We start from the raw sequence: 26,017 nt of genomic DNA on the forward strand, positions 1-26,017 counted from the left end.
TGCCAGATATCACAGAGACCTATCTTATATTACAGGTGCCCATATATACGCTGCCATATTCAATGGCAACTAATAAAGGACTTCAAATCAGTGTAGGCAGCTGCTCCAGAACCTCATATAATGGGACGTCAGTCTGGATGGACAGGGGGGCGACTGTATGTGGTCGTCATACGATTGATAACAGCGTCCTGTCCGATGCGGATGTTCAGAATAGAACAGCCGGGTGTTACATAGACCGCCCCGTGTATGATAACATGGAGATTACACATTAATGTGACAGCGGTCAGACAGCTCTGTGTGATGAGTCGCATGGGAATGCCAAGGGCCAACCTAGTATCACTGGTAAGTGAGCCGCCTCCGCCCTCTTGGCGTTTCCACCATGTAGTACAAATAAGATATTGGGCAGTTTCCTTTCACACCAATAGCACCCGCTGGTTTCTGCTTAACATATAATAATATATGTATGATATATATATTCACGGCACAGGGAGGATTTCTGCAACGATGGCAGCGATAACTAATGTTTTCCCGCTCAGTGACTCCTATGGGAGAAAGTGGGTCCCCACGAGTGTGCTCACCTCATCACATATGACCAATCCCACGCTACCCTTATGGAGCACCTCAGCGTGTAGGCGGAACGTCTCATAGGAGATAATGAGGATCGGGGAGGAGACCCGCGTCCCGTGCTGGTTCATGAAGCCGGCTAGATGGAAAAGATGAAAGTTAAATATTACTATTATTACGCTCAATGTCTGTTCATGGACAGAAGGTTTTACAGTCCTGGAGGTGGATACAAGACGCTGCCGCTCAAACAATGTCATTATCAGGGGTGGACACAGCAGACATCACACGATCTCACCTAGTTTGCGGTCAATCTCCTCCTTGGAGCCGCCATCGATGGCCAAGGGCTGAATCCTCCCCTCCAGCCATTTCCCCACCTCATTGTACCAGTTTCTGACCAGGCTGGAGGGACACACCACCACCGCCTTGTCGATTTCAGGTTTGAAGTCTGGACTCTGCCTGAGAAGGGTCCACATGAGAGTAATACACTGCAGGGTCTTCCCCAGCCCCATCTCATCCGCCATGATACAGCCGTGGCTGGCGGATATACGTCTGCCGGTCACACACTCCCACAGGAACTTCACTCCCTACACAGAGACCACATGTACAAAGATTACTTCCACCGCACTGAGCAACCGATAATCCTCCTTATAATTATACATTACTATGTGCTAGGAGGGGAGGCACTAACATTGGACAATCATATATTCATTGGAAATAGGGGAAAGAGGAACATGTGTTACTGAGGCTCTTAGATAACTACATTGTAAATTAATTTTTTTTAATTTAAAATGTAACTTAATGTCTCTGCCGCTGATTATTGGTTTATCTCACTTTATTAATGAACCAATTATACCCCATTCATACTGCACCAAAAACCCGGGTTTTTGCAGAGGCACGCTGAAAAACCCGGGTCTTGGTGCAGTATGAATAGTCCAACCACAAAATCCCGGGACTTAGACCCGGGATTTTGCGAGGGGTAATTCCCGGGTTGGACCCCGCTCGCCTGCAGTATGAATGGTGCAACCCGTGTAATTCCCGGGTCTCACCATTCATACTGTTAAAAAAAAAATGTGGAAGTCAAAAAAAATTATTTTAATTAATAAAAAAATACATAACAAATGTTTACTTAACTTATTTTCAGCCAGCGGTGTCTCCGGTGCGTTGCCGGCTGTCAGGGGGACCTCTGGGTACTAAAATGACGTCATTTCTAGTCCATTAGAAATGACGTCATTTTAGTACCCAGAGGTCCCCCTGACAGCCGGCAACGCACCGGAGACACCGCTGGCTGAAAATAAGTTAAGTAAACATTTGTTATGTATTTTTTTTTAATTAAAATCTTTTTTTACACTTTTTTTTCTTCTAAAACCCGGGTCGGGCAGGTGCAGTATGAACCCGCCCGAGCCGGGAATCTTCTTATCTATACTGCCCTGTGCCCCGGCAATATCCTGGGTTAACAACCGGGGCGGCATTATGAAAGTGGTATTAATCATCTGACAGCTTGTAATAGTGCTATGGCCAACAACCACTATAGAAGTATATATTACTACAAGTTAACCCGTGCATGATACTCATGCATTCTAGTCAAATCAAGCTACTTAAGGTGTTAAAAAGGATCTTGTCATGCATTTGGGCCATAGCCCAGGCCTCAACCACCAACCACTCCCCACTGTCACCCCCGGCAACCACCAACCACTCCCCACTGTCACCCCCGGCAACCACCAACCACTCCCAACTGTCACTTCTCCTTCAAGAAATATATATATATATTTTTTTAAAATCTTTATAAACACTTTTAACAATTAACAAATTAAATTAACAAATTAAAAACATCTTAGTATACCAAATTTCAGCCCTTTCTGAATTTTTTTTCCCACACACACTAAGAATTTAGTAGGTCAGTGTATAACTCCGCCCAGCAGGTGGCGCTGCAGCTTGGTTTTATTTTTTCCACACACACACACAGACAGACTAACACACGCCACTAGACATTTATATTATAGATATCTTAGATTAATGTATTATATCTATATCGTGTTTGTTATAAAAAGATAACTAATCATTTTTCGTAGTAGATCTGAGAGAATATTATCTATATAAGTGGGTCAGTTATGTTTCATTTGTGCTTTTTCTCTTATCATAGTAGTTTTATAAAATATCAAGAACCACTTGTATATTGAGGAGATATAATCTCTCTGTAATCTCTATGGCCCTATATGTGCTGTTCCTATTTAGATAGATGGGGCTGGGACTATACCCCATGTTTAATATGTATCAGGGTTTGAAATACAAAGAGATTGATTTCCCCATATATTCAATTTCCCCAGAGACAAGCACAGTATCGGACATACGTACTTCTGCCACTGATCCGAACTACATAGTTGTTAATATACGAAGCTGTAGTTGGCATTAATCTGCAGAGCGGCAGCGTGCGTGGCTAGACGCCAACACGCGTTTTACTATAGGCTTAATAAAGGCCTCGATTATATATTTAGTATATTAACAACAATGTAGTTCAGATCAGTGGCAGGAGTACTTATTACCGGAACTAATGTGCTGGGACTATACCCCCCATGTTAATCAAAAATGGGATTTTTATACTTACGTAAAATCCGTTTCTCTTAATCCATTGGGGGACACCGGGGACATTGGGGTATAGAGTAGGGACAGGCCAACTGGTACTTTAACTTTCAATTAAACTAAGCCCTAGCTCCTCCCCCTCTATACCCCACCTCCTGTTAGAGTCCAGTCTATGTTTAACCAAGTCCACAGAAAGCAGAGACAGAGGAAAAACAAGAAAAGAGAATAAAATAACAAAACATTTTCTTTCACAACAAGACAACATGTCCAACAGAAGGAGAAACCAGAGCGTTAAGGGTGGGCGCCCGATGTCCCCCAATGAAGAGAAACGGATTTTACGTAAGTATAAAAATCCCATTTTCTCTCACATCCTTGGGTGACACCGGGAACATTGGGGACATCCCAAAGCTGACTCACGGGAGGGAATGCTCAGAAGAAACGGCACGAAGCACTTTTCACCCAAAACTTGCATCCCTGGATGCAAACACATTAAATCTATAAAACTTAGTGAATGTGTGTACAGACGACCACGTGTCCGCTTTACACAGCTGTTCACTGGAGGCACCATGGTGGGCCGCCCAGGAAGCACTTACAGACCTTGTAGAGTGCGCCCAGAGATTATCTGGGACAGGCTCCCCAGCCCCACTATAAGCCTGACAGATAACAGCTGTAATCCACCTAGCAAGTTACTTTAGAAGCTTGCCAGCCTCTCTTGTGAGCATCATAGAGAATCAACAAATCCTCAGTCTTGCACAGCTTCTGTGACCTTCTTACATAAATACGCATGGCACGGACAACATCGAGATAACAAATAGACTCATCATAATCCAAATATGAAGAATCAGTCAGAGCAGGAATGACAATATCCTGATTCAGATGAAATCTAGACACAACTTTAGGAAGGAAAGAGGGCTTGGTTCGAAGAACTGCCCTATCCTTATGAAAAACCAGCAGAGGAGACTTGCAAGACAAGGCAGCAAGCTCTGAAACTCTGCGTGCCGTAGAAATTGCCAAAAGAAAAAACATTTTCCAAGTTAGAAATTTGAAATCCACAGTATTCAAGGCTTCTAACGGAGGATGCTGTAAACCCTCCAACACTAAATTTAAATCCCATTGTGCTACCGGAGGAACATATGGAGGTTGTATATGGAGAACACCCTGAATGAAAGTCCTGAATGAAAGTCTGCACATCAGGTATGACAGCAAGTTTTCTCTGAAAGAAGACTGAAAGAGCCGACACCTGACCCTTAAGAGAACTAAGGCGCAACCCTGCATCCAAGCCATCCTGCAAGAACCTAAGTAACCTGGCCAGACGAAAAGAAGACGTAGGATATTCCTTCCTTTCACACTAGCCAATATATGTCTTACAGACTCAATGATATATTTTTGCCGAAGCTGGTTTTCGAGCCCGGAACATGGTCTGCACCACCCGATCCGAAAAACCCTTACCTCTTAGGATCCTGGCCTCAACAGCCACGCCGTTAAAGCCAGACGATGGAAACCTAGATGCTGAAAGGGACCCCGAGTCAATAAGTCTGGGCGTATCGGCAACCGCCACGACCGACCTCCTGCCATGAAGAGCACGTCCGTGTACCAGGCCCTGCGCGGCCAATCCGGCGCTACTACAAGCACTGGAACACCCTCTCTCTTCACCTTTTTCAATACTCGTGGAAGCATGGCTACCGGAAGAAAAAGGCACATTAAGCGGTACCTCCAAGGGACAGACATGGCTTCTACCGCGACTGCCCTGGGATCTCTTGCGTGGGAGCAGTAGAGGGGAACCTTGTGGTTCAACCGAGATGCCATCATGTCGACATCCGGCTGACCCCATCTCTCCACTAACTGCTGAAACACCTCAGGATGTAGGGACCACTCTCCCAGGTGCAGAGTCTGCCTGCTTAGGAAGTCTGCTTCCCAATTTTCTATTCCAGGAATGAAAATGGCTATGAGCGCCGTAACGTGAACCTCGGCCCACTGAAAAATCTTGTGAGTCTCCCTCATGGCCAAGGGACTCTTGGTGCCGCCCTGATGATTGAGATATGCCATTACTGTGGCATTGTCTGACTGGATCTTCACTGGCCTTCCCTGCAGCAAGTGTTGTGCACTCATAAGAGCATGAAACACCGCTCAGTTCTAAGACATTTATAGGAAGCTTGGATTCCTTCTGAGTCCAAAGCCCCTGAAACCAAGCGTGAAGACAGACAGCCCCCCAACCTCGAATGCTGGCATTCGTTGTTATTTGAGTCCAATTCCAAATTGAGAATTTGCGTTCTCTGGTGAGGGTTCTGTTTGTGTAACCACCAAAGGAACGACGGACGCGTCTGCAGAGACAGGCGGAAAATCTGACTTGCCAGATTCCGATGGGATTTGTTCCATTGTGACAGAAGTTCCAATTGGAACTGAGCAAACTGAATCGCCTCGAATGACGATACCATCGTGCCCAGAAGTCTCATGGCAAAATGAATAGAAGGTCTCTTTGCCACCAACAGGACCTAAGCCAGAGAGTACGACAAGCTGCAGAAATACATGCCCCAATCAGCCCCGCGTCCATAGCAGCCTCTCCTAAATAATCTGTTGCTCTCTGAATCTGCTCCACTAATGGAAGCAGTTCAGAGGACGGCCTGATGCCAACAAACCTTCAGACAGCTCTTCTGACCAGCGTTCTACAGCTTTGTTGACCCACGCAGATGCCAACACAGGCCTCAAAGAAGCACCTGCTGCCACGAAAATGGACTTAAGAACGGTCTCGACCTTCCGGTCTGTACCATCCTGAGTGGCCTGGTTAGAAAGGGGAATAGTAGTTACCTTGGCTAACCTTGCCCCAGCCGCATCCACCCGAGGAAATGTCTCCCATTTAGCAAGAGCTTCAGGGGGAAAAGGATAACACGACTGCAGCTGCCGAGATATCTGGAACTTCCTATCTGGTAAAGCCCGAGGTTCAGACAACAAATCTTCCAATTGGGAAGAGGCCGGGAAGGAAAAAGCCTTTTTCTTGCGCCTTACAAAAAGAGAAGACTCAGCAGCCTCAGGAATATCAGTACCTGAGGCACAGCCTGAATTACCTCCTCCACACTCTGACGATCAGCATGAACCTCCTCCACCCCCGAAGGAGCATCTATGTCAGAATCCAACGGGAACCACAGTCAGAATCTGTCTCATTCCCCTGAAGAGGTGCCGCCGCTCTCTTATGTGAGGAAAACTGTGCGGCCGACTTCATCATCCTCTCTAAAGAGGAAGAAACCCTCCCCGCCAGCAGCAGCCGTGGGAGAGTTGTAAAATCAGTGCCCGCAGGGAGGAAGGGGAAGCGTTCTTACCCCGAAGCCTCCCATAACAGCCGGCAGCGGGACCTCTGACCGACAGCTGGCTACGCGGCTCAGAGAGCCGCCAGCTATCAGACCCACAGAGACACACGTCTCCGATAACAAAAAGAAAAAAAAGAAAAAATGAAAAAAAAAAACCCCCAAAACTGGCTGCTAAGCAGCCCAGTGCACAGCCCGTTCGCCGGGCACTTAAACTAGACTGAGGCTTTGCAGGAGGTGGGGTATAGAGGGGGAGGAGCCAGGGCTTAAGTAACTGAAAGTTAAAGTGCAAGTTTGCCTGTCCCTACTCTATACCCCAATGTCCCCGGTGTCCCCCAAGGATGTGAGAGAAATAGGAACACAGTGGAATATAGAGCCATAGAGATTACAGAGAGATTATATCTCATCAGTATACAAGTGGTTCTTGATATTTTATAAAACTACTATGATAAGAGAAAAAGCACAAATGAAACATAACTGACCCACTTATACAGATATTATTCTCTCAAATCTATTACTAAAAATGATTGGTTATCTTCTTATAACAACCACAAAATAGATATAATAAATTAATCTAATATATAGTAATAAATACTTCTATAGTGTTTTTTGGCTATAACACTAATACAAGCTGGCAGATGACTAATTGGTTCATTAATAAAGTGAGAAACCAATAATCAGCGGTTGGCAGTTTATTTTCTGCCATTTTTACTGTATTATTTAATTTCAGTTTATTTTCATTCATCACTTTTTAATTATTTCGCTATAAGTTTGAAAACTATTATAATATATATTTAGCAACATTTTAAAGCATATCAATAAAGATTGATTTATTAATTTACAATGTAGTTATCCAAGGAGTCTCTCAGTAACATGTTCCTCTTCCTCCTTTTCCCAATGAATATAGAACAGACACGGGTCAGAGCCGCTCTGCAAATCATATCAATGGTCAGTGGATTTACTAACAGCCCGTCCATCAGTTATAGGACATTGTGTTGCCAGTAACATAAATAATAACTTATCACACCTGGGACAAGAGGATCCCGTCAGGAGCTGCCCCGACCAGCAAGACATCAACGTTACTATGTCTGGTTCTTGGGGAGCGGAACAGACCCCACGAGGACACGAGAGGGTCACAGTGACACGGTATTAAAGCTCCTCTCTCCAGGTCTGATGCATCAATCATGTGATGAGACAGCACAGCGACCACAGAGCTCAATAATCCCGACTTACATGTTACTAACGGGCAGTGGACACGTGGTCGGGGGGCTCAGAGGGTCCCCAGCAGATAATAGATGCTGTCATTTACCTCCAGTTTCCACACATTATAAACACTTTATACTTGTGAGAATCAGATAACGTGGGAGGTAGAGGTGGACGAATAATTCTGATCATGTTGGACAAGCGCTTATAAAATCTGCCACCTTAAGTTAATGAAACTAATGTTCAATTGGTGTTGTCATAAAATGATCAACTGTGCAAATATATCTTTACTGCTTGTAAACAATGGACCATTAAAATACAAGATTATTGCCCATACAATGAATGGCGGGTTTCTTTTATACGTATTGTACAGTAGTTCTTGAGGGTTTGGAGATTATATATATATATATATATATATATATATATATATATATATATATTCCATCTCAGGGACAGGTCCCTCTACCCTGTCTCACGCCCACCTTTATTTTACAAGGTTACGCTCATTTTCATTTATATTCTGACAGCAGAGTTTTGTGGCACCTTACAAATACACGATGATGGCGGTTCTTAGGAGGAATCATGTTACCTCTCTCTGGTGAGGTCGGAGAACCTTCCCCAGCACGGGATCCACCACGACATGGACTGGCAGCTTCTCTCTGCACACAAACACAAATAACTTCTCAGACACTGCCCAAGACAGACATACAGCCCCGGCGTCAGCAGATCTCAGTAACACAATGTTATACAGGCGGACAGAGGCCTCATACTGGTAACTTCTCTAAGAATCACTGACAATGGGCGAGGACAGACTGATCGCTGTAGCCAACACATCCTGTGGCTTAGTGGCCCGTTCTGATCTGGGGTACAGTAATATGGCTGTCTGCACACACATCTCACAATCACATTGGCAGACATGCCCAGTAATTATACAACCAGATTGGATTGGATGGGACACTATAGGGAACACACCGGTTTCTATCAGGTGCAATATGGCAGTGTGTGTCGCAACACAGGACCTACTTGTCTAATTTGAGCTGGTCATGTGCACTCAGGATGGGGGGCTCATAGAGAACCAGTGCTCCTTCCTCGTAGGGATCATGGAGAGCTCTGCGTACCCCGGCTTTCTTAATACCCAGCATACGCAGGCCCATGCCTCCTGTAACAGAAACAGACATACAAGAGAATGTAGATTTTCTAAAATTAAATTATTATTATAAGATGTCACAAAACTCAGCGGGGAAACAGCATAGTACATAGAACGCAGCGTTCCAACAAGCAAAATACAGAACATCAACCCAATACTACCGAAATATAAATAGGGAAAGTACAGAGCAAACACAGTATAATACAAGGACACAGGTTGACGAGAGAGGACCCTGCTCCTGAGAGGCAGCTCTAAGGGTCATCACAAACCTGTGCCACACTGGGGACAATGACTACAATGCTGAGCCTTATCTGCACGTACTTACCGCTTCACATCCATCCAATCAGTGCCCCGTCTCTCCCCGCTGTTATATGAGCCTATTGCTGCCAGCCAATCAGTATACAGAGCAGGGAGCAGACATCTGCACTGCGGCAGCGGCTGCCTTACACAGAACACACGTCTGACATAAGAATCATACAACAATTTACATTTGTTTAACTCACCTTTGTAGTTGGGTATCGGCACCTTAAAGGGCCTTGATAAGATACTACGGATAAACGCCTCCTAAACAAGACATAAAGTGAATACAGTTATATAAGACAATGGACTGAAAATGATGGGTAAAATAAGCTCCATAAATATAACATAGGATGTGGTGAGATCACCGGGGAACGGACTAAAAGAGCATTTTACTCTTGAAACAGATTGTAATCAATGACATTTTTACTATTATACATGTACCACATGACTCATTGCCATATATTTGTCAGTAATCAGTGCAAATGCCTGTATTAAGCTTAGGTTTGCTTCTGTGTTTAAAGGACCATTATACATTATAATGCTAATTGCTATACGGTTCCCTCTAACGACGTTACTGGGTGGATGCCTCAGAGGTGTTGGGTGGCCTCTACCATGTACTGGGTCATGTCCGAGTGACACAACTTAACTTGTAAATGACGGAAGGCACAATGTCAAACATCTCATATATGAACACATACAGACAGACAGATAGAAACTAGGGTCAATTTTTGATAGCAGCCAATTAACCTACCAGTATGTTTTTGGAGTATGGGAGGAAACTGGAGCACCCGGAGGAAACCCACGCAAACACAGGGAGAACATACAAACTCCACACAGATAAGGCCATGGTCGGGAATTGAACTCATGACCCCAGTGCTGCGAAGCACAAGTGCTAACCACTAGGCCACTGTGCTGCACACTGACAGAATCTGCTTCCTGCCCTGTACGCTAATCTGGTACCCAGCCAGCAACATTTGTAGTCACCAGAGCTCAGAAAGGCAACAATAATATATACAATACATTCCTACAGCGTTTCAGAAGGAACCTTTAGACAAATGGAGGAGAGGGTCCTAAACCCACCAGTCAGGACACGTACACAGGATGTTACACTGTCCTGTGTGGCTGAACATGTGCTATAGTTACCTTATGTACAAACACACATAATACAGACAATATTCATGTAATGACAGTGGCAGATGTCACACGAGCAGAGTTTATTTTCTCCGTCTAGTTCTAGCAGAGATGAGGCTAGTAGTGTATAGCGCACAATATATTGGATGTAGTTTCAACGCTTTGTGCCCGGAATACAAAGATTTCCCCTGTGACCGGATGAACGGAAGTGACCTGGTACAGATCCTACGTGGCGAGTGCCAGGCTTGGAAACAGCTGGGTGTAAATAGCACATTACAAATCACCCAGCATTAAACAGATGGTCTCACTCTGCAGATTGTGCACAGAAAACAACGTACCGAGATCGTTTGCTCCAGACTTGGATTTACCAGAACAAAAACAATATCAGTATTAATGGGCAACATTACCAGCGCAGACCCGCTGTCAGCTACTGAAGGCCTGAATGTTTATTCCCTATAAACATCTGTCACTTCCAAGTATTCAGCCTTTCAAAAGTAACCATTAGATACTGCTACTGTCGCAGTGATACACATAGGTTCTAGCGCTGGGACGCGGTGTCTCATAACAGTACCGAGTATAACATTGCCCAGAGCTCCAACAATCTAGAGAAGATCTGCTCTTCTGTGATGTAACCTAACACAGAACGACCACACAAACATACATGTTGTCTGCTGTCCAGGCACACAGGTCTGTTTGTCAGCTGGACCAGAGGTTTCCGAAACGGCGACATCCAGCTGTCCCGACTTTCATCATCAGCCCTGCAGCGCTTTCTTTTCCGCGTCTAAAAAAATATTTCAAATTATTAACTGCATCTAGCTTAGTATTATCAGTTATTTAGATTAAACTGTACCACCAGCGAGGAAGCTGTACATTTACTATGTAATATATTCCCATTATATCAGGATTCACAGTAGACAAATACTCACGGCATCTTCATGCCAGTCCTCATCCTCGGACGAGCTGCCCGGCTTCCTCTTCGCCAGCTGACTGGGAGCCAAACTCCTTCTCTGAAAAGAGAGAACAACTCTTGGATGGACTTGTGCGCACATTAAAGAGCAACGCCTGCGAAATACAGACAGAGCCTCCCTGCAGTGCAGTGAACTACGTACTTAATGATCGCTCCATTATATATTATCATTTATCTACTTATAAGACACCAGAAAGGGTTCCACAGTGCCGTCCATAGGGAGTAGAACATACAAACTAACAGAAGTACAAAAGTGACAAAATGTATCAATAGAAACAGCAAATTTACATAACTACATAATTCCAACTTGCAAAATGATATAATTATGTAAGGAACGTACACAGAGCTTACAAACTGATAGTGCTCATGACTGCCGGTGACACTGAAAGCGACATGAAGCAAAGTGCACGCTGGTCAGAAAGTCTGTGTGTATACAGCCCATTCACTTACAATTGTATAATTATCTGCTGTTAATAGTGTGTTACATGTTTAGAATCAACGTTGTGTATTGAGCCTTAGGCTGGGTTCACTCTAATGTGTTTTCAGCTGATTATCAGGCCGATATCACATTAATGTTTACGCTCCAACGATGAACCATCATTGTTCCAAAGATCATCGTATCGTTTCATTTTTATACCGGACTAAAAATCTCGATTAAACGATGTCGTTCCAATCCTGCAGTGTCTGCACTCAGGACCGACAGTGTCCATAGATCTCTATGTAGTGCACAGAGTCAGGGTCTCTTCAGATGATGGTGATGACAGATGAAGAGCACAGATCTGAAGGTAAAACATGTGGTGTGTAACACGTGTATGGTGTGTAACACGTGTGCGGTGTGTAACACGTGTATGGGGTGTAACACGTGTGTGGTGTGTAACATGTGTATGGTGTGTAACATGTGTATGGTGTGTAACACGTGTGCGGTGTGTAACATGTGTATGGTGTGTAACACGTGTGCGGTGTGTAACACGTGTGCGGTGTGTAACACGTGTGCGGTAACACGTGTATGTGAGTAACATGTGTATGGTGTGTAACACGTGTGCGGTGTGTAACACGTGTGCGGTAACACGTGTATGTGAGTAACATGTGTATGGTGTGTAACACGTGTGCGGTGTGTAACACGTGTATGGTGTATAACACGTGTATGATATGTACACAGGAATCGGCTGCTCCGCCCCAGTTGTTGGTAAAATTGTTAACGATGTCGCATTGGGAAAAAAACTTCTGTAATGTGAACCCAGCCTAACATTTATCATCATCATCTATTTATATAGCGCCACCAAATCAGCAGCGCTGTACAGAGAACTCACATCAGTCCCTGCCCCCATAAGAGCTTACATTCTAAATTCCCTAAAACACAGACAGACATAATCCACACATATAGGAAACCCACACAAACACGGGGAGAGATAAGGCCGTGGTCGGGTATCGAAGTGTGAGGCAGCAATGCTAACCACTGAGCCACCCTGGTATAAACGTGATTTCTATTTCACACACTGTAATACCGGCCACATAACGTGCAGCCCCCGCTCACCATGGTGTCTCAGCCGGTGTCCGGCTCCATCTCCGGCTCTCAGCACCGGGATCACATTCAACTTTCCCGGGCCCGCCCGGAAGCTGAGCGCCGTCACCTCCAGCCGCGGTGCTCGCTGGGAATTGTAGTTCTGTGTCTCGGCCGCTGCGCGATCAGTGATCCGGGCCTGGACTACAAGTCCCAGAGAGCCGTGCGCGGCCGCGCTGCGTTACCATGGAGACGGCTCCTCATCCGCAGTGATGGTAAATACCGGTCCCGCGTATTCAGCCCGATGCTGGGATCACATAATATAGACCCTGAGTGACCCAGAATGTGCGGTGTCTGCTGAGTCACCCCGTCCTGCTTACTCCCAGCCCCCCTACACCTCCCTCCAGCCCCTTCAAATCCCAATCTCTCTACAGCCCCCATCTCCTTCCTGCACCTCCCCCATAACCCCAGCTCCTTCCAGTCCCCCCCTACACCCCCATGTCTTAACCTGCTCCTCCCACCAGCCCCCCAAACCCCAGTCTCACTACAGCCCCATATCCCCAGCTCCTTCCAGTCCCCCCCTACACCCCCATCTCTTTCCTGCACCTCCCACCAGCCCCCCCAAACCCCATTCTCTCTACAGCCCCCCATATCCCCAGCTCCTTCCAGTCCAGTGTAGGGGGACACCTCCCATCTCTTTCCTGCACCTCCCTCCATGTCCTTCCTGCTCCTCCCCAATACCCCCAGCTCCTTCCAGTCCCCCCCTACACCTCCCATCTCTTTCCTGCACCTCCCTCCATGTCCTTCCTGCTCCTCCCCAAATATCCCCAGCTCCTTCCAGTCACCCCCTACACCCCCATCTCTTAACCTGCTCCCCCCACACCGCAATCTCTCTACAGCCCCCCATATCCCCAGCTCCTTCCAGTCCCCCCCTACACCTCCCATCTCCTTCCTGCACCTCCCCCATAACCCCAGCTCCTTCCAGTCCCCCCTACACCCCATCTCTTAACCTGCTCCTCCCACCAGCCCCCCAAACCCCAGTCTCTCTCCAGCCCCCCATATCCCCAGCTCCTTCCAGTCCAGTGTAGGGGGACACCTCCCATCTCTTTCCTGCACCTCCCTCCATGTCCTTCCTGCTCCTCCCCAAATACCCCCAGCTCCTTCCAGTCCCCCCCTACACCCCCATCTCTTTCCTGCACCTCCCACCAGCCCCCCAAACCCCATTCTCTCTACAGCCCCCCATATCCCCAGCTCCTTCCAGTCCAGTGTAGGGGGACACCTCCCATCTCTTTCCTGCACCTCCCTCCATGTCCTTCCTGCTCCTCCCCAATACCCCCAGCTCCTTCCAGTCCCCCCCTACACCTCCCATCTCTTTCCTGCACCTCCCTCCATGTCCTTCCTGCTCCTCCCCAAATATCCCCAGCTCCTTCCAGTCACCCCCTACACTCCCATCTCTTAACCTGCTCCCCCCACACCGCAATCTCTCTACACCCCCCATATCCCCAGCTCCTTCCAGTCCCCCCCTACACCCCCATCTCTTAACCTGCTCCCCCCACCAGCCCCCCACACCGCAATCTCTCTACAGCCCCCCATATCCCCAGCTCCTTCCAGTCCAGTGTAGGGGGACACCTCCCATCTCTTTCCTGCACCTCCCTCCATGTCCTTCCTGCTCCTCCCCAAATACCCCCAGCTCCTTCCAGTCCCCCCCTACACCCCCATCTCTTAACCTGCTCCTCCCACCAGCCCCCCAAACCCCATTCTCTCTACAGCCCCCCATATCCCCAGCTCCTTCCAGTCCCCCCCTACACCTCCCATCTCTTAACCTGCTCCCCCCACACCGCAATCTCTCTACAGCCCCCCCATATCCCCAGCTCCTTCCAGTCCCCCCCTACACCTCCCATCTCTTTCCTGCACCTCCCTCCATGTCCTTCCTGCTCCTCCCCAAATACCCCCAGCTCCTTCCAGTCCCCCCCTACACCTCCCATCTCTTTCCTGCACCTCCCTCCAGCCCCCCAAACCCCAATCTCTCTCGCGCACCCCCCCTTAGAAACCCATCACCTACCTGCACAACACCCCAATCTCTCTCCAGCCCCCCATATCCTTCCTGCATCTCCTCCCATAACCCCATCCATCTTCTTCCAGAACCCCCAATCCCCTGCCCATCTTATGTCATCCCCTTCACCTCATCTCCCCAGCCCCACCGCTCCAGTATCTCTATCTCTTCTCCCCCCGGGGACATTTCCCTATCATCTCCCAGTCCCCCAACCCCAATACCCTATCTCCTAACACTGCCCATCTTATGTCATCCCCTTCACCTCATACCCCTGTCTCCCCAGCTCCACCGCTCCAGTATCTATCTCCTCTTCCCCCGGGGACATTCCCCCTATCTCCTCACACCCCCTGCCCATCTTCAGCTGGACCCCCCTGCCCTCCAATCTGGGACAGTCTCCCCCAAATAGGGCCCCACAGATTCTGTAGAGCTGGATATAATCATACAGATGAGACATGAGAAGAGTATACATAATAACGGGATCATGGGTACAATTGCACAGAATAATAAATGCATGGAACAGACATACAGAGACCATCAGACATGACAGGGACATGTTAGGGACGTTACCTCTGACAGGCAGATTACTTGTAACATACAGAAATATTTCTATGAATTTATATATCTTGACAGAACATTAGATTTATGACTTTACATTGTTTTTCCCCCCCACCTGGATGCAACAGTCTCACTTATCATTGTGCATTGTGTAAAGTGAAAGCGCCTCCTGTTACTTCTGCATTATCTTTTGCACATTGAATTACAGTGTTACGCGATGGTTCTTCCGCGCCCAGAGACAAGTCGCTGTTTCCAGGATCACATCTCTGCTACCTGAGTACAGAGCAGCAGGTGATTCTCTCTTGTCAGACGTTCCTGTGTAATAGAAGTAATCAGCGTTGATTTCCTGTGTTTGATGTAACATTGAGAACATTCCCTCCGCATTGAGAATGGGGCACTTGGCAGACACTTGTCTTGATGGAAAATTAGAGATGTGATTATAACTCTGACTGGTGGAAGTCTCTGTTCTATATTACACATAACCAGATGGTATATATTACTACGTATATTAAATATACTGTGATATATACACAGGTATCTAACAGGCCATGTTAAAGTTTTATGAATTCTGCATATGTAGGTAATATTTATATGATGCCAACCTTCAACCAGCAAGTTCCTATGTGTCCTTAGCGGCGGCTATGGATCTGTTTACGTGTTGGGGCTCCTGTACAGTTGGTTTCTTTTGTATGTAAGATGCGCATTTCCTTACTGCACATATGCATCAAAGATATGTAAACACTCCTCACTCTGTACATCTTTGTGTATTGTAGACTTGGTTTTCCTTATGCCTGAAGAGGAGGAATGGGGATGAAGTGTAGGCCAAGTTCAGTAAGGGGGTGTTCACATAACAGCACCACAATTAGACGTGGATGCATCCTCTTGTGGGCGCTGGGGGGCTGGTGTAACAATAGGAATGATGATGACAAGCTAGATGCTTCTGATTGGCTGATCACATAGTGACCCCTCCAGTAGTTGTAGATCTGCATTGTGGCTATATTATTTGGAGGCGTGGCCATTTATTTGCATTACTAATTGATATTTCCATTTGGATAACTGCAGGAAAGAAGATTCCCATTTGAATTTTGCTTAATCTAATATACATTTGTGTTTAATTGCATTTTATGTTGAAAATTAGTTTTCATATTTAGTAATAATACTGTGCAGACATTATTCTCTGTTGGTCTATTACACATAGGGTCATGTAACTTTTACTGCTAACACTGTCCAGCCAAATCTCTACACTATCGTGGGACCCCCTTGTACGCCTGACAAATGCTAACGCGTCTGACGGAACATGTGTCTGCGTCTTTTCCTGCGTACGTTCGTGGCGCAAATGCGACCGACTCTTAATAAGCCCCTTTGTGTGTCTACACATGGAACTGTTCAAAGAGAGACAGACAGCTGCGTGAAACTGAGGTGTGAAAGCTCTGGCAGCAGTGACAGGGTTAAATCTCTCAGACGCTGTGAAAAATGATGTGACGATCTTTAATCTTGTCTGTTCCAGCACGCAGCCGCCCACCTCAACTAGCAGGGCTCGTACCAGGGACAAGGCTCCCATCAAACGCCAGCGGAGCCGGTTTCTCTTGTGCCAGAGATCCAGTAATTGGCGCTCTGATGCAGGCAGCTCCTCGTAGCCTCTGGAAAGGTCGCTGCTACAGAGACACGGGGGAGACACCGTAACGAGACGTTACAACAGTTTCTTGAACTAAAGAAATTATTTCCCATGAGAAGTTCTTCTACTCCAGACAGATACTCGCATCTCTCCACATAGGCCCATTTGTACATGATGTCTATTTACAGAGAAATCTGTATGTGCAAAATGTCCGTCTCAGTAATTCCCTGTTTATTGGGTACTTCTATTAATGAGTAATTCATAATAAGACCCTCGGAACCAGGGAGAACACATACATGACAACGTATATTTGTGTAGGCTGGGTGCACACTGCAGAGTTTTCAGCAGATTATCAGACAATGAGACGATAAACGACTGATTGGGCCGATCTCACTTTAGTGTACACTGCAATGAGGAACGATTATCCTTCAAAACACATAATATCGTTAAACTGAACTAAAAATCTCGTAGAACGATGTCGTTCCAACTCTGCAGTGACTCAGGACCGGCAGTGTCCATAGATCTCCATACAGTTTATAGAGTCGCCATCTTTTTATCAGATTATGACAGATGAAGACCACAGATCTGAAGGTAAATCGTGTACAGTGTGTACACAGGAATCCGCATGTTCATTGGGACTGGTTTTTTCCAGTCGTTGGTAAAATGATTATAGATAACATCCTAATTTACTCCTATAATCCCCTTCACACACTGCACATTATTACAGCATAGTCCACAACAGTTTACAACTGGTACTAAAAGGAGACTGGGTATTATAAATAGACAATGCTGCTCTCAAGCTTACACAGTGTGATGAATATGATAAAATTGCCATTTATAAGTATAGAAAATAAATCCTATTCCTGCAGCTAGAAAGCTCTGCACACTGAGATATAGTAATCACGGGGTAATTAAAAAACTCCAGTTTTATCCATTCATGCAGAAAGGGGGGAGGGGAGATAACGCTCCATACGCAGGTTCTACAGAACAAATGTCAGTGAGGAGTTTTCCTTGTCAAGCTTGAGAGTACAATGTGATGCCATGATCCAGGAAGATGGATTACCTCTTACCACGTAGCATTAACCAGCGCTCTGTCAGACTGCTGCCATGTACAAGGTCAGACTAATGTAAGCGCAGTCCATCATCCTACTCTACTCTGAGTATCCAGCAGACACTCACTCTTCACTCACGTATGTTAGTATTACACTGACGGGACATCTTAGAGGACTAAGCTTGTTTTTCTGCTCAAGTCTAACAGATGTTCAGGACAGAGAAAGCTCCTGATGTCCCAGTGACCGGTATATACACCCAGTAGAAGATAAAATATCTACCAATAATCTCCCTGGTGTGTAACGAGAATACGCCTCCCTTAATCCTGAGTGGTGTTAGCTCCAGTTGGCCAAACATGAGCGGATACTTCAACTCAGTGTCAGGGATATCAGTGTCCAGTTTGGCCGCAGGTAGGTCGAGGGATCCAGCTGACTGGCATTGGCACAGCTAATGGACCCGGGGCAGACGTGTATTAGTGTGACTTGTTTAATGGAGCCTTTCTAGTTGTGAAGTCTTATGGGAGCGCCATATGGTGACATCACACGCAGCTTCCGGGGTCGTAAACAAAAGGGAAAAGCAGCCCAGAGCGTACTGGCGTCACAGCGACCTAGTGCTTGTTCACCTCCTGGTAAGCCACGGCCGCTATGACGGAACACTTCTGACGTAACTGGGCCCCGCTAGAGCGTCGGAGACGGCCCCACACACAAGATAATAGAGCTCATCCGCTGATCTGATAACAACATGCGCAATAATTATCAGGTTCATTGCAGACAATTTTTTATTTTATTTTTTAAGAACATTTTATTGAATTGTTAAACATACTCAGGGATAGAGGAGGGTACAGAGAGGAACTAGGGAGGTAGGGGGAGATTAGTGATTGATGCAAAGATAAAATCTGTGAACAAATTACATTCAGAGCTAAAAATCTGTTACAGACATTTAACAATTCAATGTTATGAAGAAACATGAACAAGTTATTAATGTAAGTTATTGATTCAGGATTAAAGCCACGATCAATGAAGGAGAGATGGGAATGTTACATTTGTTAACCGGAGTATAATTTAGTGCAGCGTTCCCCAACCTTCTCTCACCCTCGGTACATCTGTACATCTAAGTCCTTCCCAGAATTCTGCGGGGCTCCAAAAGCAAAAATATACAAGAAAAGCAGGAATTACAAAGTGCATACACAGAAATTACATTTAATTGTTATTTTTTATGTGATAAATTTAACATCGCAGCTAATAACATTTCAGTACACTGCGCCCATCATGCTGGTTGTCTCCCCTTTAGTGCTGCTCCCTTTATAATGCCCCCTTCACTGACTTACCTTTCTAATGCCTTCTTCTCTTCTGTCTTCTCTTCTTCAAGTTCTCTTCTTCTCTCTTTCATCATGTCTGGCTCCTCTTCGTGCGCTCCTCCCTTCTCCGTTTCCAAAGAATGTCGGCGTGACATCATCACGCACATCGCACCTACATTCATTATAAAGGGAGGAGGGTGCTGGCCCGCCCGGTGGACGGTGGGTGATGGTGGCACACTTACCAACGTCTCGTTGAACACTGGTTACGGAGCACTGATTTAATGGCGGAGGCAGGCCCGGCGCTCCCATTAGGCAAGGTTAGGCACTTGCCTAGGGCGCCGGGCTCTGGAGGGCGCCTGGAGGGCGCCACAGAATACTAAAAGACTTTAAAACTGTGCGGCGACCGCTGACCATACCTGTCACGGCCGCCGCACAGCATCAGATGCACGGGGAGGGGGGAAGAGGCTATTTTGTCACCACCGCCGCCTCTCTGCTCCGTCTCCTCCCCTCCACTTACTAGTGTCAGTGAGTGGAGGGGAGGAGACGGAGCAGAGAGGCGGCGGTGGTGAGACAAGGTAAGGGGAGGAGGGCGGCGATTTTTGCGGGGGGGGGGGGCGGCGATTTTTGCGGGGGGGGGGGGGCGCCGCTTTTTTAAAAATGCCTAGGGCGCCGTGGACCCTAGCACCGGCCCTGGGCGGAGGAGTGCCATGATAACAACATATTATACAGGAAATGTGCTCTGTGTATATACAATGTGTCTCTATTATTGAAGAGAGCGCTGAGGTTCATGTTTCTTCCAGTAGAGGGCAGTCTGTCATATAACAGCATTAAGGATAAGCCAAATGAGTTTCTGAGTATGTTTTAAAGTGTTGCTATAATTATTATTATTAACATTTATTGATACAGCACCAGCACACTCCCCTGCACTTTACAGTTGGGAACAAACAAAATAATTAGACAATACTGGATATTACAGACACAGAGGGTAGAGGATGCTGCTCACAGGCTTGCAGTCTTTAAGACAGTAGGTGCTATGTGTCGCTTACCCTCCAGTATCTATTACATATTGGCCCAATCAGATCGCAGAGGTAAAAGTGCTCAGTGGGCTATATGATTCAGTCACACAACAATGTTGGTCAGGGGGTTGTATGAGTATAGAAAGAAGTTTTATGTGGACTGTACAGAGGGTTGGTAATTTGGTAAAACAGTTAAGGGATGGGAGTAATCAGGTGGAATAGCCCGTGATTGGGGGTAATCAGGTGGAATAGTCCGTGATTGGGGGTAATCGGGTGGAATATCCTGGGATTGGGGGTAATCGGGTGGAATAGCCCGGGATTGGGGCTAATCGGGTGGAATAGCCCGGGATTGGGGCTAATCGGGTGGAATAGCCCAGGATTGGGGCTAATTGGGTGGAATAGCCAGGGAAGGAGGGTGAGAGGTAATTTGATTAGCTGCCTGATAAGATTTCGGGGAACAGTGTAAGGTTTGGAGGTTGGGGAAAGTCTTATTGTACGAGGGAAGGACTTCCAGAGCCCGAGGAAAGTTCTGTAACCGGGAATAGGAGCAGGTAATGTGTGGATGACAGACATAGGTCTTGTGCAGAACGGAGGGTTTGAGGTGGGAGATCTTATGAGACAAGTGAGGCGATGTATATTGTGCAGTGTTGTCTGTGGCCACTTTTGTTAGTAGAATTTTATATTGGATCTGAGAAATACAGCAGCCGATGTAGGAACTGACAGCGGATCAGCAAAGGAAGAACATTTTACAAGGGAAATCAGTCTAATCGCTGCATTCACAATATATTGTAGTCAGAGTCTGATTCAGGGAACACCGTATGGAGGGAAATGACGAGTACATGAATTAGTTATTGCGGTGTCTTGTGTGAGATCTGTGGGTATTCTGGAAATGTTTGTTAGATGTATGTAAGAGGATACAGATACAGATCGGATGTGGGGAATGGTCCATAGCAGCAGGGAGAGCGAGTAAGGTGCCAGTGTTTGTGATATTAAATATGATGTGATGAATCTCACTCCATAATAAAGAAAACAATCCCACCAAAGGTGAGGCTGAAAACCTTCCTGCCCACAGCCGCCATCGGGGGTTACATGAACCTCGAAGAGTTCCGTAGGAGGCTCAATCCGTGTCCACTGTATCCATGATCCCCCTCATGTCCCTTTCCCATGCCAGGTCATTGGGATCTTTAATTTGTGACCTGAAGAAAGAAGATATAGATATATATACTTATATTTAGAAAAGAGTGAGCCTTTAGCAGAGGCAAGATGCCGACATACTGAGTGTAATACAGAACGTTGGGGAGAAGTGTGGTCATTGAAAAGGTTATTATGAAAATGGAGCAGATGAAAGTACTGTAATCCTGTGTTTGGAATATGAAATCTGGATTTTTGCAGAGGAGAAACCTCAGAGAGGAGCAATATCAGACAAGGACAATACACCTCCCCCAATCCAACTGGAAATGGAGCGTGTCTCCAAACCTGGGGGTAAAAGGCAGGAATATTCCAACCTGGAATGAGAGAAGTTGTGGCTGACACCAGAAAAGATCATATTTCCAATGAGAACACTTTTTTCAGGTGGTTTTTAATGCCTGGGGCTTTATGTTGTGGGAGAACCCAGAGGGAGGAGGAAGTTGGCGAGATTCAATACCAACCCATGTCCTGGCTCCACGAGCAGGGCGCCATCGTGCGCATTGGGCTAGATGACGGTGACGTAAATTGAGAGATTGAGGACTCCTAATCGCCCCCTCTCGTACAGATTTATGGACCGCACCCCAGGTCATTTCCCAGCCCCGACAAATGTCATTATTTTGTGCTACGAGAGCTGCAGATGGAATATCAACGGGCTACGTCTGGATTTCAGACAATTTTATTTTCACCTGGGTATTAGAGGAGCGATCGGAGATGTTGTGGATGTCACCGCCGGTGTCAATGCTGCCAATTGTCTAATTTCCAGGCCCAAGTGATCCGTCCCTGTGATTGTGCTTATTATACAGCACTGACCAATTACACAATGAAATCACTTTTATGTCGATTCCCTGGGTTTTAGACATTAAGGTCCTGAAGCAGAGTTGGTCCTAAGTACATATTGTTTCTGTAAAACACGCAACAGTGCAGAGTTTGTAAGTGTTGGAAAGAAAGATAAGTAAAAAAAAACAAAACGCGGCCCCACAAACCATACGTCCACCCAGCACTCGTACCAACGCTAGGCCGTAACAGGCTGGTGACATCAGAGCAGGGAACCCCGCAGTGTGGGATCCCCCTGACATACTTGTACCCCAGGAGCTGTGCTGAGAGTTGTAGTGTTATCCGGTTACTGTTTTGTTGTTTGCCCTCTGTACGGCGCTGCGGACCTCATGTGGCGCCCTCTAAATAAAGGTTAATAATAATAATGTCACTCAGCCAAAGCTCTCTACGCTCTTCTTATCTTCCTACTCTACCTCCTGTCCTCTTGATCCTATTTCCTCGCAAATTGGTAGATCCCTGTCTCCTGTGCTCATTTCACCTCTAACTCAAATCTGTAATCTCTCGCTCTCTACTGGCATCTTTCCGTCACTGTACAAGCACGCAGTGATTACTCCTATTCTAAAAAACATAACTCCGACCCAAACTCTCTATCAAATTACCGTCCCATCTCTCAGCTGCCGTGCCCCTCCAAGCTTCTAGAGAGACTTGCCTACACTCGCCTCACACGCTTCCTTTCCGCTAACAACCTGTTGGATCCTCTTCAGTCTGGCTTTCGTTCTCAACACTCCACAGAGACTGCGCTGACCAAGGTTGTCAATGATCTGATCACTGCTAAAACTGAACGCCATTACTCTCTCCTAATTCTCCTGGATCTCTCGGCTGCATTTGACACCGTTGACCAATCTCTTCTCCTACAAACGCTGCAATCCCTAGGTCTTCAAGACACTGTTCTATCCTGGTTCTCATCCTACCTTTCTAATCGCTCTTTCACTGTTAATTTCTCTGGAGCCACCTCTGCTCCGCTTCCCCTATCAGTTGGAGACCACAAGGCTCAGTGCTAGGTCCTCTGCTGTTCTCTATCTATACCGCTTCTCCTGGAAATCTAATAAGTTCCTTTTGGCTTTCAGTATCATCTCTATGCGGATGATTCCCAAATCTATCTATCCTCTCCTGATCTCTCGACATCTGTATTGTCACGTGTAACTGACTGTCTTTCTGCCATTTCATCTTGGATGTTCTCTCGCCAACTCAAACTTAATCTTTCTAAAACAGAGTTAATAATATTCCCACCCGCCAACAAGAGCATACCTGACATTTCTATCACTGTTGATAACATGACCATAAATCCCACCCCACAAGCTCGCTGCCTAGGTGTAATCCTTGACTCACACCTATCCTTTGTTCCCTGTATTGACTATTGCAGTTCCCTCCTTACTGGTCTTCCCAAAAACAGACTCAAACCCCTACAATCTATTTTGCATGCTGCGGAAAAACTGATTTTCCTTGCAAATCGTTATTCCTCTGTTGAATCACTCTGTATGTCTCTACACTGGCTGCCTGTCTTCTACCAAATCCAATATAAAATACTTTTACTAACCTACAAATCCATCAACAAAGCTGCACCAACATACATCTCCTCTCTTGTCTCAAAATATCTCCCAACTCGGCAACTCCGTTCTACACAAGATCTGCGTCTCTCATCCACCCTCATTACATCCTCCCATTCCCGGTTACAGGACTTTTTTCGGGCTGCACCCACTCTATGGAATTCTCTCCCTCGCACAATAAGACTCTCCTGTGGTCTACAAACTTTCAAGCCTTCTCTGAAAACCTACCTATTCAGACAAGCTTATAATATTCCTCAACCACCCTCTTAACCTTACCGCCTTTAGCCTGTTACCGCCTGTTACACAATTTCACACAAGACAACCACCCCCTGACCAACATTGTTGTGTGACAGGATCATTTACCTTATGAGTCACTTTTACCTTTGCAGCCTGGCTGGGTCAAGATGCAAAATGTAGACTTAACCTCATGTGTCAATCTCCCATTGTCCCATAGATTGTAAGCTTGCGCATAGATTGTAAGCTTGCGAGCAGGGCCTTCTCACCTCTTTGTCTGTTTTACCCAGTTTGTTTATTAGTTTATTATGTTTGTCCCCAATTGTAAAGCGCTACGGAATATGTTGGCGCTATATAAATAAATGATGATGAACGCTTATTCTCATTTTGATAGTTCCCTGTATTTCTACCTTCGTACTTAGTGATCTGTAACCTGCCAATGTTTCCCTATTCAGTTAGCGCCTTTGTATTAGGGCTTATTACTCTTGTAATTGGTGTTCATTATGCTCTTTACAGAGCTCTAAATTGTAGTGGAGAAAAGCATTATATAGCTATTATTATTAGTAATATGTCCTAGACGACATTTACTGCTCCGCGAGTGCAACTTCTTGTGAAATATGTTCTCAAAAGGATTAAACTGGGGCAGGTGAATGTGTTCATCCCTCTAAACTGACAGAAGACATCTTATCTGCCGAGAGCAAAGCTCACTCTCATTTTCTCTCTGTTACGCTCAATAAATATTAATTTACTGTGAGATTAGGAGAGAAGCAGCAGCATTCATTGTACAGGGAGACCGGACTCTTCTCTGCCTTGTAAGCCCCTATTTTAAGCAGCGCCCTGGATTTCTGCTACGTCTGCGGATGAAGATAATTTTGTAACCAGTAGAATACGGAAGATTTTAATCTTTGTTAAATGCCACATGAAAGAAGTTAGAATTTAGACTTTCTGTCATTATTTGTATCCAGTAATAATGATTACACTGTTTCATAGGTCCCTGGATATCTTCCCACATCCTGATCTACTACAGGCCCCATTTATACCCATGGGATGACCAGAACCCAGCTGCACATTGGTATATTATCCAATAACTTCTGTTACAGCTTGAATCAGATATCAGAGCCAGTGGCCATTGTACTCTGCATAATAATAGCAGGATCCAGCATCCGCAGCGACCGTCTGACAACAATCCTGAATAAGGTAATACTTTCTGAATTGCCAGCTGATTATCACTGCAACCACCTGAGTAATGTTTAGGTTTTAGGGACTAAAACAACCTGTAGCAAATGGCAAAAGAGAACAATTTTAAAAGTGATTCTGTCTTCAGGTGCGGACAGGTGTGAAGTGGGAGGAGCTAGAATGACACCCAGTCTCACCTGTCACCTGATGCAAGAATATTGCAATAATACAGAAGTGGAAATTGGTCAATCAATTTTATAGGTTCATGGCAGGGGCTTGAAAGGTTGGGGTTATCCAGAAAGAAAAATCCCCCAACTATAACCAGCAAAGCAGCTGCTATTTCTATTTGTACATAAAAATTCAGAATTCTCTGACACTTCCAAGTTATAGGATTTAAATTATTCTCCTCTTTTAGCTAAGACATGTGTAACAAGGAGTTACAATCCTGGTCCAAACTAAATCTCTCCTGGTTGGGAAAAACAAGTGTCATAAGAATGAATGTTCTTCCTCGGGTACTATATGTCTTCCAGAAGGTTCCTACCAGGGTCCCAGGAGCTTTGTTATAGCTCTACAATGAGTGATCAGAGATTTTGTCTCCGGGGGCAGTTGGCCATACTCTATAGACGTTATCACCAAGGTGGTCTACAACTATTGCTCTTCTGGTGCTACTACCAGGCCTCTGCTCACTAAAGTTCTGGAGTGGACAAGATGGTGAGGAATATACAGTGGATTCATATTGAAGGGCATGGACTGCCTACTCCAT

At 45.9% G+C, this 26,017-nt stretch overlaps 1 protein-coding gene and 1 long non-coding RNA gene across 2 annotated transcripts in view; one reads left to right on the forward strand and one right to left on the reverse strand.

The window, feature by feature from the left end:
* The window catches only part of RAD54L (RAD54 like), a 23,066-nt gene extending 10,076 nt beyond the window's left edge, over nucleotides 1-12,990 (reverse strand). The window contains exons 1-8 of the mRNA XM_075181558.1: nucleotides 12,723-12,990; nucleotides 11,148-11,228; nucleotides 10,883-11,002; nucleotides 9,294-9,354; nucleotides 8,667-8,802; nucleotides 8,233-8,302; nucleotides 860-1,148; nucleotides 579-703 (exon numbers count right to left, since the gene is read on the reverse strand). Coding sequence (XP_075037659.1) covers nucleotides 579-703; nucleotides 860-1,148; nucleotides 8,233-8,302; nucleotides 8,667-8,802; nucleotides 9,294-9,354; nucleotides 10,883-11,002; nucleotides 11,148-11,228; nucleotides 12,723-12,725 — 885 coding nt within the window. The 5' untranslated portion in view covers nucleotides 12,726-12,990. The remainder of the gene's footprint in view (nucleotides 1-578; nucleotides 704-859; nucleotides 1,149-8,232; nucleotides 8,303-8,666; nucleotides 8,803-9,293; nucleotides 9,355-10,882; nucleotides 11,003-11,147; nucleotides 11,229-12,722) is intronic.
* Nucleotides 12,901-25,697, forward strand: LOC142098787 (uncharacterized). Its single transcript, XR_012678432.1, has 3 exons — nucleotides 12,901-12,964; nucleotides 15,506-15,588; nucleotides 25,069-25,697. It is a non-coding gene; the product is annotated as an uncharacterized LOC142098787 (long non-coding RNA).
* The last annotated feature ends 320 nt before the right edge of the window (nucleotides 25,698-26,017 follow it).

This window comes from Mixophyes fleayi, chromosome 8, assembly GCF_038048845.1.
Source record: "Mixophyes fleayi isolate aMixFle1 chromosome 8, aMixFle1.hap1, whole genome shotgun sequence".
In the NCBI taxonomy this organism is placed as follows: domain Eukaryota; kingdom Metazoa; phylum Chordata; class Amphibia; order Anura; family Limnodynastidae; genus Mixophyes; species Mixophyes fleayi.